Raw genomic sequence first — 14241 nt, forward strand, 5'->3', positions numbered from 1 at the left:
GACGGTCTGTCTGCCTGTCTGCCTGCCTGTCTGTCTGCATATTAAAAAAGACGATCTCTGCATTGACCAACAATCTAGAGCTCTAACAAGTTTCCCCATATTCCAAACGAGTGAGCATGAGCATCAGACAATCAGGAGCATGGAACATGGAAGACTTGGTCCTCTATTTATGACCACCTAGTCCTCGGAAAGAAGACTTCGTAGGGAGGAGACGAGAAAAATAGTTAGGTATGATCGGGTAGGAATGGAAGACAAGCAATTATTGTAAAGCTTTGAATGCTTCACACTCATAGACCGATCGTTAGGTAGGTTAGCTATATACTATTCCATTCATTAATGTTTGAATGGCATTGAAAATTCTCCAAGACCCTAGATACTTGCTCGTGTACTCTGTATATAACATACCCAGATTGAACAACCTATGAGAGACGTTACCAGAGATTCATTATTAGGTATCGATTATAACCCAGGATTGTTTGATACATTTCACCTCACTTGCATCCAAATCCACAACTAGTGCATCTACATCTACACATACGCCATCCGCCCGCCAATTCTCATCCCATCCCATCCCGCACTTCCAATGTGAAATTGCTATTCTGTCTTGTCTAGGTAATCACTTTGCCAGGCTAAGTTTACTTTTGTTTGTTTCCCCTGGCGATGAACAGCAGCTTACCTCGGAATTTATGTTTGTTTATACGATGGTGATTTTTTCCAAGAGAGGGTGCTCACTTCTTCGTACCTCGATACTCTTCCATATTTGTTTTCACATCTGTCTCTCCCTAGTTGCAGACTTGCAGTGTCTGTGTGTGTGTGTGAGTGTGAGTGTGAGTGTGTGTGTGTGTGCAAAGAAATCCCGCTATCTGCATGCTGCACGAACTAAATTAGCTTCAGTGTATCTTATCGAGTATAAGCCAATTGAAATTCTGAGATTCTTTCTTCTCCACACAATCTTCCTAAAATCCCCAAAGTAATCACGTAGAAACTCCCCTCTTCCCCCCAAATTTCGATCATTGAATAGACCACCTACCTCAAACCTCTTTTTCCCATACATCACCTCACCTTACCTCACCTCACCTTCCTTACCTTACCTTACCTTACCTTACCTTCACTACCAACAAAAGTCCTAAGAAAGAAAAGAGAGAAAAGAAAGAAAAGAGACAATCCCAATCCTCCAGCCATTTCTTCATTCCATTTGCAAACAAGACTTCCAACACCAACCTCCATACTTCTTTTAATTTCATCGAGTCACACATAATTCTTACCTATCAATTCTTCGTGTCCATCCATTCTTTGATTGTAAAGGTCGAAAAAGGCTACCACCAGCAGCCAACGTTCTTATCAATCCATTGCAATATTATCTCCTCATTCTTACATACTTTATACAGTACTTTTGATCCCACCCTTTACAATTACATCGTACACAATTGGAAACGATCATCTAATTCAAATCGCAAGATACATCTTCTCAAATGAATATAAACATCATTTCAATTACATTCTAATACACGCGCGCGAAAGGATAGAAAGGTTTCCTTGGGATAGTGGAAACCTACCTACCTAAACTTCCTCGCTCGCTCGGTACATCGCACGGTCATCATTCATCGTCAGGTACCGCATATTTGACAAGTCAACTCGTACGAATCTCATTATTCCAATAGAAAGAAAGATTTCCAACAATTAAATCAATACAATTACGATATTTGTACAAAGAGCAACGAGATCACACAACAAGCCCTTCTTACCACACTTCTTACTCTTACCATCATCTATTGCGCAAATCTCATCAACCCGCAATACTACACACATCTCACACACTCACACCTCACCCACACTTGACTTTCATCCCACACTTCACTTACATTCGTACATACACATACACACACGCATACATACAACCAAGAATTCCAACCAACCCATTTACACGAAAGCTTCCTTATCATTACGATTGCCACTCCACTCTAATCTTATTTCGATAATCAACCTTCTCACCCGCATCCGCCCCCTACCACTTTCTTACCCGAACACCACATAACCTTCGAGCGAGCGCGTCAACCAGCACTACGGTCGCAAAAGTATCCAAGCCTTTTGTGATCTTCCCACACGTTCAAAACTTATCATTCTGCAGAGAAAGAGTTGAAACAAAAATCCAATAATTAATCAGATTTCGTTTCCGGCCCATCTTCTTTATTTGCGACACCTCGAGTTTCCAAGCAATTACAAACCTCGACCTTTTAATCACAAAACTACAACTTAACACGATTTTATCACCAGAGAATGCCATGAACGCCCAGGTGTTTGTCCCACAAGGCCAGGCCTTTCGTCAATCCAATAACAACCAACAACCATATCAATCCTTATCAATGGCTACAATGAATGCCTTCGCATTAGACACTTCGTCGCAAAATACTCCACAATCGAATGGTGGCGCATCATTTACATCGGGACCGTGTTCAGTTTTAATCCGACGTTTACCATTGAATACCACTGAAGATGCACTACGATCAATGGTAGTATGGTCTAAAGAGTTTACTGAAGCTGAAGTATTGTCTCCAGAGAAATCTGATGATGCAGGATTCCGAGCTGCTATTCTCCACTTCAAGTCCCATGCGGGCGCGCTCGAGGCTAAGAACATGCTTGATGGAAAACCAAATATTGCAAACGATGCGAATATGGTGGTGGAAATATTTTATGGAAGTCCCACTACAGCTCGTCGATATACTGTCGATGCGAACACAAACGTTGGACCATCCAGCTCCACTTCCTCCACGGCTTCTTCAGCGGGTCCGACCCCGCGACAATCTTCAAGATTCAACAATTCCTTCACATCTGCACAAAGAGTTTCACCTACAAATAACAATGGAAACTATGTAAACAATGAATTGCCAAATCCCGAGTCGAGTGCTCGCTATCAAAATTTGTTCTCTCCGCAATCTCCTATTGGAAATCACCTCAATGACCGCCCCCGCATTACAGGCAAGTCATTGATTAATAACGATTCAGGCGAAGATGACGAGACGGGCGAACTTCTCAAAGACCCAGTGGCTTATGCTGAAAATGGAGCCGCATCTATTCAAACTCGACGCCCGACTAACCCTCAAATTCCCATCACCGCCCGTATGGCAAGCTTATCTCTGGCGACGAACAATGCTGGAGGTCCAGCTTCTATGTCGTCTTACGCGTCCCAGCAGACTATGCCAACCATGGCAAATGCGAACACCATGTCACCGGTATCACAACCGCCTCAACACTACCAACTTGGAAGTCAACACTATCACCGCCATAATTTCCCACCTGTCAATCCTGCTGACCAAAATCCTCCATGCAATACTTTGTATGTTGGTAATCTTCCAATCGATACTTCAGAAGATGAGCTCAAAGCCCTGTTCTCGAAGCAGCGTGGATACAAGCGCCTTTGTTTCAGAACCAAGCAAAATGGCCCAATGTGTTTTGTGGAATTCGAGGATACTTCTTTTGCAACGAAAGCTCTCCATGAACTATACGGCCATCCTTTGCACAACAGCATCAAGGGTGGGATTCGTCTGAGCTTTTCGAAGAATCCTCTTGGTGTTCGATCTGGTCCAGGAATGGTATCGCCAGGTCCTGCAAATGTACCAGGCGGCATACATGGTATGAATGGCGTTATGATGGGCGGCTTGGGGGGATCTTTCAGCGCTGCGAATGGACCCCCTCCAGGTCTTTCTGCACCACCCGGTTTGGGACCAGGGAGAATGGGTTATGCTGGTGCGATGAGTTCTGGCGTTATGGGTGGTAATCAATATGCTTCTAATACTTCATTCGGGGGCCAAACAATTGGAATGGTCAAGGGTTCACGTCAGCCATGGCTGCTGGTGGTCCAACACCAATGATGAACGGTTCTAATGGCGGGTTTCCTCCTGCATATATGATGGGACGATAGACGATGGGAATCACTGCATGTGCTGAGAGTTACGAGTGTAACGATGTAGTTGGTCATTTGTGGGAGTTTTGTTTGCTGCGATTAATTATTTGCACCTATCATGTATGGTAGAGTGATGTCTTCGATTTTATCTCGTACTAGGGTTCATCAACGGGGAGTCCAACGGTGCTGCATCAGGTTGCATTTTACATCTTTGTAGCGGGGTGTTCACGATCATAAGATTCCCCATCGCGTTTTGCAATTGTGGGAGTTGCGGCAGAAGCTGGCAAGGGGAGGGACGCATTTGGCATGGTGTTTTTTTAATGGACTTTCTTTATGATCCCTTGTATTTTTGCAATCATTTATCACATTTGGCGTACTTTTGCGATTTCAAGGGCGCAAGCTGGCTGGCCTGCGAGAGCTGGTACTTATTAGCTCATGATTTGAGTACTATTACCATCAGTCTGGGTAAACAGGATGGATTTCATGCATAGCAAGTAAAAGAGGGGATGGAAAAGGCGTCGGAACATTTCGTCATTCATCTGGGCATCTACATGAAAGGAACTTACCATGTAATGGATGGCATATCAAATTCAAGGCCATGTGTTTAGCTTGGCATATTCTCACAATAATGGGCGTTCTGGCATTCAGGGAGAGGATTTCATTGTTATTTCTTTAGAGGCCGGTTCACAACAAATTTGATCTTGAAAATGGATCGAAATAACGCCAAAGATTTCTACGAGCAATCCTTACATTTTTGTTATTGTATGGTTAGCTTTTAAATTAGCATATTTTATTATGATTTTGAACATTTTTGGGCTTCCCTACGTGAAACAAATATTTATTCAATAAGGATATAGGACGAGAGTATCGAATTAACCAAGATATCTTGAGGACGAGTTCGACAGTTACAGGGTTCTGCAAGCTTGCTTCGGCTGGCTTTAATTTATTTCTCATGTACCTTGGATTGAAGCCAAGAGTGATTGCAGGGTGCCTACATTCGATTTTGTTCATGTGATACTAATGGAACATACCGGCGCTAACCACATTTTCGCTTAATTTTTTCCTGTGCTCAAGCTCTTTTTCAATTCAAATTTGATTTTTTTTTTTCCAACAAAGAACATGAATACACAGCGACACAATCGTCCTCCACCACAAACTGTGGTAGGAGGACTCTTCCTTCAATGGTAAGCTCCCTCAATTTTTATTCTCCCTCTGCAATCATTCTATGATGAACATCGTGTCGCCCCTATCTTACCAATGAGCTTATGCTCCCGTGGTGATTAACCTGTCTTAACCAAACGGACTTTCTGATAATCATTGCACAATTCTTCTTGCATTTGACCTTGTATTGTGAATACTTGATGCTAATTGTTTTGCAGATTAGGAAATTGACTTCTATACACTTGTGCCATCAATTCACGGATGCGCCAACTTCGGTTTGTTTTTGCTATCAACATTTTCACGACCCCACCATGCGATGGCATATCAACTGTACGTTATATCCTATCTTCTTGTTCAACAACGGGTTCAACCAAAGTACAGTGATGAACAAAACATGTACTATCAAATACAGATCAACAATGACGAATAAACTGGTTCGATTACCTGATAGTACTTTGGTTGAACTCTTCTTCAACATCAATTGATACAGATCCTTGAATATAATACTAATATTTGGGATTCATAGAACTTCTAGCACAATTTGCACTTCAAGTTTCGGCATATACTAATCAGGTAATTACAAAATTTTCTCTTATTCTGATTGAAATGGATAATCATCCATTTGTCGATGATGCAAAAAACATTCCATGCTAAATCCGATAGACTTGTGTCTAATGCGGAAGACAACGTAGACTTTTCATCTTTCACCTGAGGCACTTTTGCTATCAGCATACTTTATGTGGTTTTATCTGTAACTCATATGCTAATATGTTGAACAGAGAACTAGCTTTCACATTGTGCAATGTCGCCTTTGTCGTTGCTGATGGCACAAAAACAAATGATTGTTTGGAGCATGGAGTTGGAGGTTGAACATAGTGCATGGGGCACCTATCTCTCAGGATGGTGCATAGATGTAATGCTTTATAGTAGGCCTTTAGGCATAAGATAGCACAATTAAAAAAAAATTGTTCAATATTTTGTTCTCTTCAAATTTGGCAAGCAATAGTGAAAGTGTCATCACGCCAAACATTCTTAGTTTAATGGATCGGGAATCAAAGTCCTGCAAAAGGTCTGTTAACAGGATCTCGGTGATATGCCAGCTTGAAGGTCTTGAATATAGTGGTTTATCAATGTTTTGAGGGTCCTAGCCTTAAGCCTGGACTTGAATGATTTGTAGTATACCCTCTACATGGCTAGCATAATGTAATTCATTCAAGGCACTCCATATATATCTAGTGACCTGACTATGACTTCGACATGTCATTCTACATCCATTTCCTCGGAGAACCAGGCTTTGACTATGATCAAACCTCATTTAGCAAAGGAGATGGCAAAGACCAGCGTTGTATTTGTTACTAGTGATATGATTTTCTGGGAGGGATGTTGGTTGGCTGGCTGGCTTTCTTGCTTGCTCGCTTGTCTGCTCTCTTGCTCTGCTACTTCCTGAGTCTCCTTTTCTTTCATTAACAGTAGATGCGGAGATGAATCATGTTCGGCGACAGCCAAGCGTTGCCAATACGTTTGATACAGTGCAATTTGGATTTGGGATTTGGGATTTGGGATTTTGGAAAACATCTTTTGAGTGTAATTTGAATGGGTAGCAATAGTTTGCTCGCGGGTGAGGGGGAAGTAGGAGTAGATGCTTTGTATTGATCATGCTTGATTGAGTGGGAGGAAATCACGGAGGAGATTGGGGTTGTGGTGATGTGGTGATGTGGTGATGCGGTGATGGGTATTTGGTATTTGGTATTTGGTATTTGGTATTTGGTATTTGATGAGCTTTGGATAGATGGAGGATGGAGGATATTCATTCCCCTTGTGGAGAGGTTGCTGGAGTCTGGAATTGTGGCTTGCGGTGTTGGATTGTTTGGTTGCGAGAGTAGTATGAGGATGAGGACGATTGGATTTGTACTTTGGAGGGCTTGCGATACTGGTTACTGGTGTTTTTTTCTTTCGGGGCGTGGACTTCATGCAGGGATGGGGGGTGGGTGGATGAGGAGTGAGGAGTGAATGATGGTTTGGGATGGCATGCTAGATGGGAATTTGGTGGTGGTGTAGCGTAGTGGCGCTGTGGGGATTTGGTTTGGGTTGGTTTGATTATAGTCTGGCTGTTGATTTGTTGGGTTGGGGAGAGATGGATTGAAAGGGAGTGGAGGGGTTGGGATTGGGATTGGGCGAGTGGTGTACGATTAGAATTTCGTCGTCTTGAGTTTGAGTAGTGCCCTCGGTATTCTGAGGTTGGCTATATATATGTATACGTATATGTATGTGTATCTCCTGCTCTGTCCTGATTGAGTATGTCAGGGAAGGGAGTTACGAATCGACAATCTTAGTGAGAAGGCACTGCACAACGACAGCGTAGAAGATTGCGTTGCTTATTTAGTAGTAATAACAAATTCTCAATCAATTCATCTATCTATAACTGATGCTACGCCGACCACGCGATGTGTCTATGTATGTTTAGCTGAATGAAGAATCTTAGTAACAGAAAAAAAGGTATAACCCCCCTTAGGATACCCGCCAAGCCCCCCATGATAAAGTTACAGTGTCCAACACTTGTAGAGCGTGATACCTATACTTTCGAAGACGATTAGTAAGTATGCTCTGATTCCATTCTACGAGTTGGTGATGCTAATATGTGACCTCCATCTACCCGGCATGGTGAAGATTGATCTCCTCCCCCCCTCTCTATGCTCTTTCCCAGCTCTGCCGTTACTCATACTCGAGTATATTAACACTGTTAACATTGTAAGGACTGGGGTTAATACCCTTGCCATCATTCATGAACCGGATATTTTTCAAGCTCACACTACAATTCCAAGTCAAAACTCCGTGGATGAACAAAAACTCATTATCGTAATTACAAAAATATCTATCGGTATACTAGTATTTATTTCCCAAACTCCCTTCTCAAATATCAGAGTCTTCTTCTCTGCGCTTCGTCTTCCATAATAGGTGTAGGTATTCATTCATTCCGTTCCAATCTCGTTTGTCTCCAGATTAGACCCGACGCCTCCAAGCTCCTAGTGTTAAAACAACGTAGAAGTTTGATATATTGATGATTAAATTTTCCGTCTCCCCGATCCGTCTCCTCTATAATCCGAGCAAAATCCCGGATCTCTCTTACATTCTAGCTCACAGCCTTAATCCTGACTTGTACTAAAGTAATACTCATCCCACAACCACAAATAGTCCTCAACCACACCCCCGATAAAACTTGGCAAACGGTTACTTGTTCTGTGTAAGAACCCCTTCGTGACATTTTCATAGAAAGCACCTCGTAAGGTCCACCATCCCATTGCCCAGCCTCTCTTATTCCACTGTTCTTTCTCAAGAGGAGTAGTTCTGTAATTCTCGCTGCGGAGCTGGCGTGCAGCATATTCAATGCTGAGGCCTATAGCCCAAGGTTTCCAGGACTTAGGATTCTTACGGTAATGGGAGAGAGCGATGGCATAAATGACGGGTTGAAGAATGTGCATGTATTCTGCATATTGAGAAGGGAGAGTAAGGGGGTTGAGAAGCGAGATTGGCGCTTTGATATCGTCGGCAACGAGAACTTTGGAAAGCAGATAATTTGTGATATCGCTTGGATTTGGGAGATTTGGAAGTGTTAAGCCTGTCCTCTTTAATTTGTATTCTTTTCCCTCGCGATTCTTGCGGAGCTTCTCTTCTTCTCGCATGGCTGCCGTGTCATCGGTATCGAGCCAAGGGGGTATTTCCTCGGTTTCCGTGAGTGATTCCTCGGGTATGATATCACGTTCGGGAAGAGGTGGTGTGACAAGTGGTCGTCCCTTGGTGATTCTTAAGAGTAGCAGTTTACACACTGCCTTGATAAATTCAAGAAATACTATCACTCTCCATCTGATCTTCTCTCCTTTCCTCTTGGCCATCATCTCCCATAATAACTCGGTGTATTGTATCATACTCAGTAACATGGCAATTCTTCTATACATCCGGTTTCCCTTGACCCAATATTTGGTATATCGATTATGCGCATTTTGTCTGGGCATACCGGGGAGTTTGGATAGGGCGCGAGAGAGAAGGGTATCATGGTAAAGTGAGAGTAGCTGAATAGAAGAATGTAGAGATTCGGATGCAAGTTCGGCATCACGAAATCGGCCGGGTATTATATACGTCAGAGAGCGCAAAGCGGATTCGATTTGGGTAACGGAAGATTGATTTTTGAGGATGAAGTCAGAATAGAGGTGTAGCGCGTTAGGGACCTTCTCCCGCACACTTTTTAGGGAGTCCATGATTGAGATCTATACATGAGATAAGATGATCGTTGTGACTGAAGAGATTTTGTGGAGAGAGTGAAGATGAAACGCGCTTGTTGGTAGTGAGTGAAGGTTGGATTTGGATATGCCGTCGCAAAGGGGGGTTGGAGCTTAATTTCGATCCTCAGCCTCGGCCCCAGATTTGGACACGCACGTGAATTTTAGTGGTGGGTCGGCGATAAGTTAGCTTCCGCGTTCCTTTGCATTAATCCCTGTATATCAAAATTGATAAGGCGAAGCGCGAGGGCAAATCTTGAGATACATAGTAGGTACTGACAAAGTACTAATAAAGTAGAGAAGTGTATTGGATCTTTCCGTACGGTTTCCCTTCTGGAAAGTCTCATAGTATACCATGCCCAAACGCCGAAGATCAAGTACGTCTCAAAATGATCTACCAATAACGAAGAAACATTGCCTCCCACGAAATAAACGCGATCACATTTCTCATCTTTCCTCCGAACTTCTCATCCGTATCCTTCATCATCTACCAATTGAGACTCTCCTATCCTGCCACTCTGTTTCTCAACACTTCTATACTCTTACTCACGATTCTCAACTATGGAAATCATTATATTATTCTCGGTTTGTGTTACCACGCGCATTGCGCATCCCGGGGATTAAGAGCAGAGAGAAATCGAACAAAGAAAGAAGTGCGGGAGAACTGGGAGAAGAAGGGAGTAGGAATAAATCTGAGAATGAAGAAAGGTTTCGGTTTAGTTCGAGAAGGAGTAGATGGTTGGACGAGGAAGGGTTGAGAAGTAGAGGTGATGGGAGAGAGACCAATTGGAAGAGGCAGTATAAATTAAGGCATAATTGGGCGAGGGGTGCATGTGAGGTCAAAGAGATCGAAATTTCAGAGAGAGGAAATGTATCGACTATATTGGTAAGGTTAGCAGGAGGAGTGGTAATTACGGTTGGTGAGACGGAGGGTTTGAAGGCTTGGGGTCTCAAGGAAAGGGAGTTGATTACGGCGTGTGGATTGGACGAGGGAATACCTACTTGTTTAGCCGTCGATGAGCAAGATGGGGAGAAAGGGAGATTAGGGATTGTGATAGGCTTTGAAAACGGAGGTTGGGGAACTTGGGTACTCGATGTGGAAAATAAGGTGTTTGTGGAAAATTACAGGCATCCACCGAGCAGTAACGGGATGTTAAGCGCTATAGCTTACGCACATCCATACATATTGAGCATCACGGAAAGGCAACTCCTCTCGTTCTATACGCTTAGCCCTGTCGGACCGATGCAAGAGTCTGAAGATAAGGACAAGAGCACCAGTATACAGGAGAATGTGGAAAAACCAATCCGTCCACATCTCTTGACATCTCTCAAATCACATTCTTCATGGCCACCACTATCCTTATCCATCCGTCTCACCCCATCCACTATCATCGCCTCAATAGTTTACACCCTCCCAACCTACCTAAGCGGATACACCATCTCAATTCAGGAACTTCACTTCACTCTCTCCTCACTCGAGCTCCCAACCCTAACAAACTCCCGCCTAATCTCCTCCTTCCCCTCTGGGTTTCAACCTCTAACTTCCTCTGCCCCACGCGCTTCTCTCCCACGTCCAACATCTCTCTCCTACGCACACCCCTATATTCTGGCTACACATCCAGATAACACACTTTCTCTCTATCTCTGCACTAGTACACATACCTCGCTTACTCTTTCCTCTCCCCAAAAACTATTTGGACATACAAGCTTGATTAGTTTCGCAAGTATTACCAGTAGGGGTAAGGCAGTGAGTGTTAGCGGAAGGGGAGGAGAATTAAGGGTTTGGGAATTGGAACCGGGTATGTTTAGGAAGGGGGAGGGGTCAAGGGTAGAAAGGAGTGTGAGGGTTGGCGAGGGGAAAGAAAGGGCAAATGGCGATGGAGGTCGAGAAGGAGAAGGGAGAACATTGAATGATACCGAGAAGAAGAAAATGAGAGAGGATCTGGAAAAGAAAATTTGGGTTGGTTTTGATGAGGAAATGGTCATAGTATTGAAATCGAGCGAGGAAGATTCAGGCTGTGAGTGCGAGGGTGACGAAGAGGAAGTGAGTTCCAGGCAATTACTCAACAATGCGTATGATGGGAACGGGCTGGCTGCGGGAGAAGCCAATAGGAATGGGATCAGGAATGAGTGTACACAGCAGCGATTGGTTATATATGATTTTACATAACGATGTACATATATACAAGGACGTGAAGGATCTGGAGTGGAAATGTGGTCATCATAATACTCATTAATAAGCGTAGATGTGCCCTTTCTATATACCTCCATGTATAGAAAGAGGGAAAGTCTTATTTTATTTCCCCCTACACCTCTCGAGGTTCGAGTATGTTGAGACAAGGCTCTCACGAGGCGACCCTGCTCACTTGATGAGTGTTAGGCAATACTTGGCAGGCATCAAAACAAAGGCATCTCAAGATTTCCACCTAAAGATTACGCAGGTAGAAGTCTATCTTCTACGTTGTTGCCAAGCGCAACAGGCAATACTAGTTCCATTTGATCGTCATGAACCCGTACGGTTGCTAAATGTACACCTAATTTGGATCCAGAGAGTATGGCTATCTGTATATACATCGCAAGTGGAAAGATGCTGTCACCGAATACTCATAATCGCCCCGCGTCTCAGATGTACTGTAGCCTAGTAGGCTACCATGAGTAATATCGAGAGATCATACGTGAAATACCTGGAAGAGTTAAACTAGCTCTAGCTGAGCAATGCTGGGAGTATAATACATCAGATGATTGTATTACTGGAAATCGAGATAGACAAGGGTGTTCGAAATGAGAAGTGGTATCCTTTTTTTGAGATGGGAGAGAGAAGAAGACAAAGAAAAATGACGGGTAACAATGGATGAGACTGAACGGTCTTTGTTCTGTGCTTCTGTATGGGAGGGATAGACATGCTTTATTCTTTCTTTCATATTCTTGTCAACCTGAATGGCATTGTGCTTTGTAAAAATGAACTTCTTCTCAGAGTGTGGTCTTGAGAGTCTGGCAAAATGCGATGCTTGATATTTCTGTACTCCCTCTCTATCAGAAGGGGAGAGAGGTCTACAGATACGATCATCTTGACCTCTCCGAACGAAACATTATCAATGGCTATTCTTCCATCCTAGAAGTTTCCTGAGCTTCACTGAACCCAAATTTGAACAAGGGGGAAGCGTAACTGAATCTATCGGTTTCCGATAGTTCTGTCGCTACATCCACTACACTTCTATAAGACTTTCGATCTAAATTCAGATCACTTTCTAGAATGTATCTTGAATAGCCACTCATATTATTCCATAAATCCAGACATATTATACAAGGGAGACAGGATACATGTTCTTTTAAGTGGAAGAATGAACAACTCCCCTCCCACAAAATCTTAACAATCTCAGAACAACTCTTCAACAACACCTCTCTCGAAGGTATATACATCCTCTCAATAACCCTATTCATTCTTCCTCTTCATTCCCTAAAACACACACACACACAAACAAACAACCCAACCAAAAATGTGCAAATCCATCAAAACCGTCTCCAGCTGCGGCCACCCCAGTTTCTGGGTCGACAGATGCAACCTCGCTCGCCGCTCTCACACCCAACCCACCACTTGTCCTTACTACCATCAGGATATCGTTCGCAAGAACGATTTGTGTGGGGGATGCAAGGAGAATGAGAAGACGAAGAGATAGGAGATTAGGAGGCTAGAGAGGATGAGGGACGGAGATCGAGTACAATGGTAATTTCTTCCATCTTTCTTTTGTTGTAGTAGACTGCAATTTTTTCTCTCAGAGGTTAGTGTTTTGAATTAGATGATATTTTCCTTATATTTTGCAATTTGATGGACTTTTTGGTGACTTGATTTGACTTGATTTGACTAATTGATTATGATATCCATATGAATATAAACAGAATTTCCAGAATAGGTATGCTATGATATCAGCTTGGGATAATATGCATATTCTCTCTTATTGCATCCCCTTCCAACAATAGTTTCTGAACTTTCATAGACTTTGTTTGGTATTGAGTTCTCACCTCAAACTGAAAAGGTAGGTATATGGATCTACGAACGAGCATAAGAAGCAATCTTGGTAGTCAGAATTCTTTCTACTTAGAAATTGATATATATATATATATATACTGGGAATAGGAAATTGGGATGTGCATTTAGACTTCTAATGATATAAACGTATATACACCTACCTACCTAGATTGACGACAAACATATAAATTTCACGCTGAAAGATCTAATTAGTCTCAGTTCATTTCATTGCAATAACCTATAAATTCATACCTAACTAAGCAAACTCGCTCATAAATACTTCTCTTCTCATTTTGCGGATACAAAACATTGTAATATCTATCTAGGTAAGTAATATGAAGATGATAAATTTACTATCACATCACACTACCGGTGTATGTATCTACACAACCCGCTCTCAAGAGTCAAAATGTAGAGACATTTTTAAACAGCGCGCGCGCGAGCTGCGTCTTTACAATCAAATGCTAGCTAGACAAATCAATAAAGAAATGAAAATACAATCAATCAATGATTCCATTCTCTTCTTTCTCTTCATCAAGTGACAAGAAAGAAATAGAAGAAAATCCATCAACTACCTACCTGCTAGGTAATCAACTAACCAACTAACTAACTAACCAACTAACTAACATCTTGACCGCTCTCTCTCTTCTCTGCTCTGCTCTCCTCTTCTCTCATCATTTTCCAAACTTAACCATATGCATTTTCCAAAATCGATAAAACCCCATCCATTAGCTTAATAAAAAAAGCGAGAAAAGAAAAGAAGAAAAAAAAGAAAAATATAAACTCCCCATCCACTTTTCCAGTTCCAATTCCAATTCCAGATTCCATTACAATTCCCATTCCTTCCAACTTTTCTACGCCCTGTTCTCATCTATCTA

At 42.5% G+C, this 14241-nt stretch overlaps 5 protein-coding genes across 5 annotated transcripts; 4 read left to right on the plus strand and 1 right to left on the minus strand.

The window, feature by feature from the left end:
- Positions 1-2282: 2282 nt before the first annotated feature.
- On the plus strand, positions 2283-3869 carry Bfra_001894 (putative rna binding protein; the record flags this gene model as incomplete). The annotated part of the gene is made up of 1 exon (XM_037332319.1): positions 2283-3869. One exon carries the CDS (start codon positions 2283-2285, stop codon positions 3867-3869), a length of 1587 nt encoding a protein of 528 aa, XP_037196473.1.
- Positions 3870-5020: 1151 nt separating this feature from the next.
- On the plus strand, positions 5021-5946 carry Bfra_001895 (uncharacterized protein; the record flags this gene model as incomplete). The annotated part of the gene is made up of 3 exons (XM_037332320.1): positions 5021-5062; positions 5286-5337; positions 5589-5946. 3 exons carry the CDS (start codon positions 5021-5023, stop codon positions 5714-5716), a joined length of 222 nt encoding a protein of 73 aa, XP_037196474.1. The 3' UTR covers positions 5717-5946.
- A 2259-nt stretch (positions 5947-8205) lies between these two features.
- On the minus strand, positions 8206-9315 carry Bfra_001896 (putative peroxisomal membrane protein pex16 protein; the record flags this gene model as incomplete). The annotated part of the gene is made up of 1 exon (XM_037332321.1): positions 8206-9315. One exon carries the CDS (start codon positions 9313-9315, stop codon positions 8206-8208), a length of 1110 nt encoding a protein of 369 aa, XP_037196475.1.
- Positions 9316-9691: 376 nt separating this feature from the next.
- Bfra_001897 (putative f-box protein) lies at positions 9692-11506 on the plus strand (the record flags this gene model as incomplete). The annotated part of the gene is made up of 1 exon (XM_037332322.1): positions 9692-11506. The coding sequence occupies one exon, from the start codon at positions 9692-9694 to the stop codon at positions 11504-11506; it is 1815 nt and encodes a 604-aa protein (XP_037196476.1).
- A 1098-nt stretch (positions 11507-12604) lies between these two features.
- Bfra_001898 (uncharacterized protein) lies at positions 12605-13029 on the plus strand (the record flags this gene model as incomplete). The annotated part of the gene is made up of 2 exons (XM_037332323.1): positions 12605-12746; positions 12863-13029. Coding segments are annotated over 2 exons (309 nt in total), but the record flags the coding sequence as incomplete, so codon positions are not given.
- Positions 13030-14241: the final 1212 nt, after the last annotated feature.

This window comes from Botrytis fragariae (genome assembly GCF_013461495.1).
Source record: "Botrytis fragariae strain BVB16 chromosome Unknown tig00000006, whole genome shotgun sequence".
Classification (NCBI taxonomy): Eukaryota; Fungi; Ascomycota; class Leotiomycetes; order Helotiales; family Sclerotiniaceae; genus Botrytis; species Botrytis fragariae.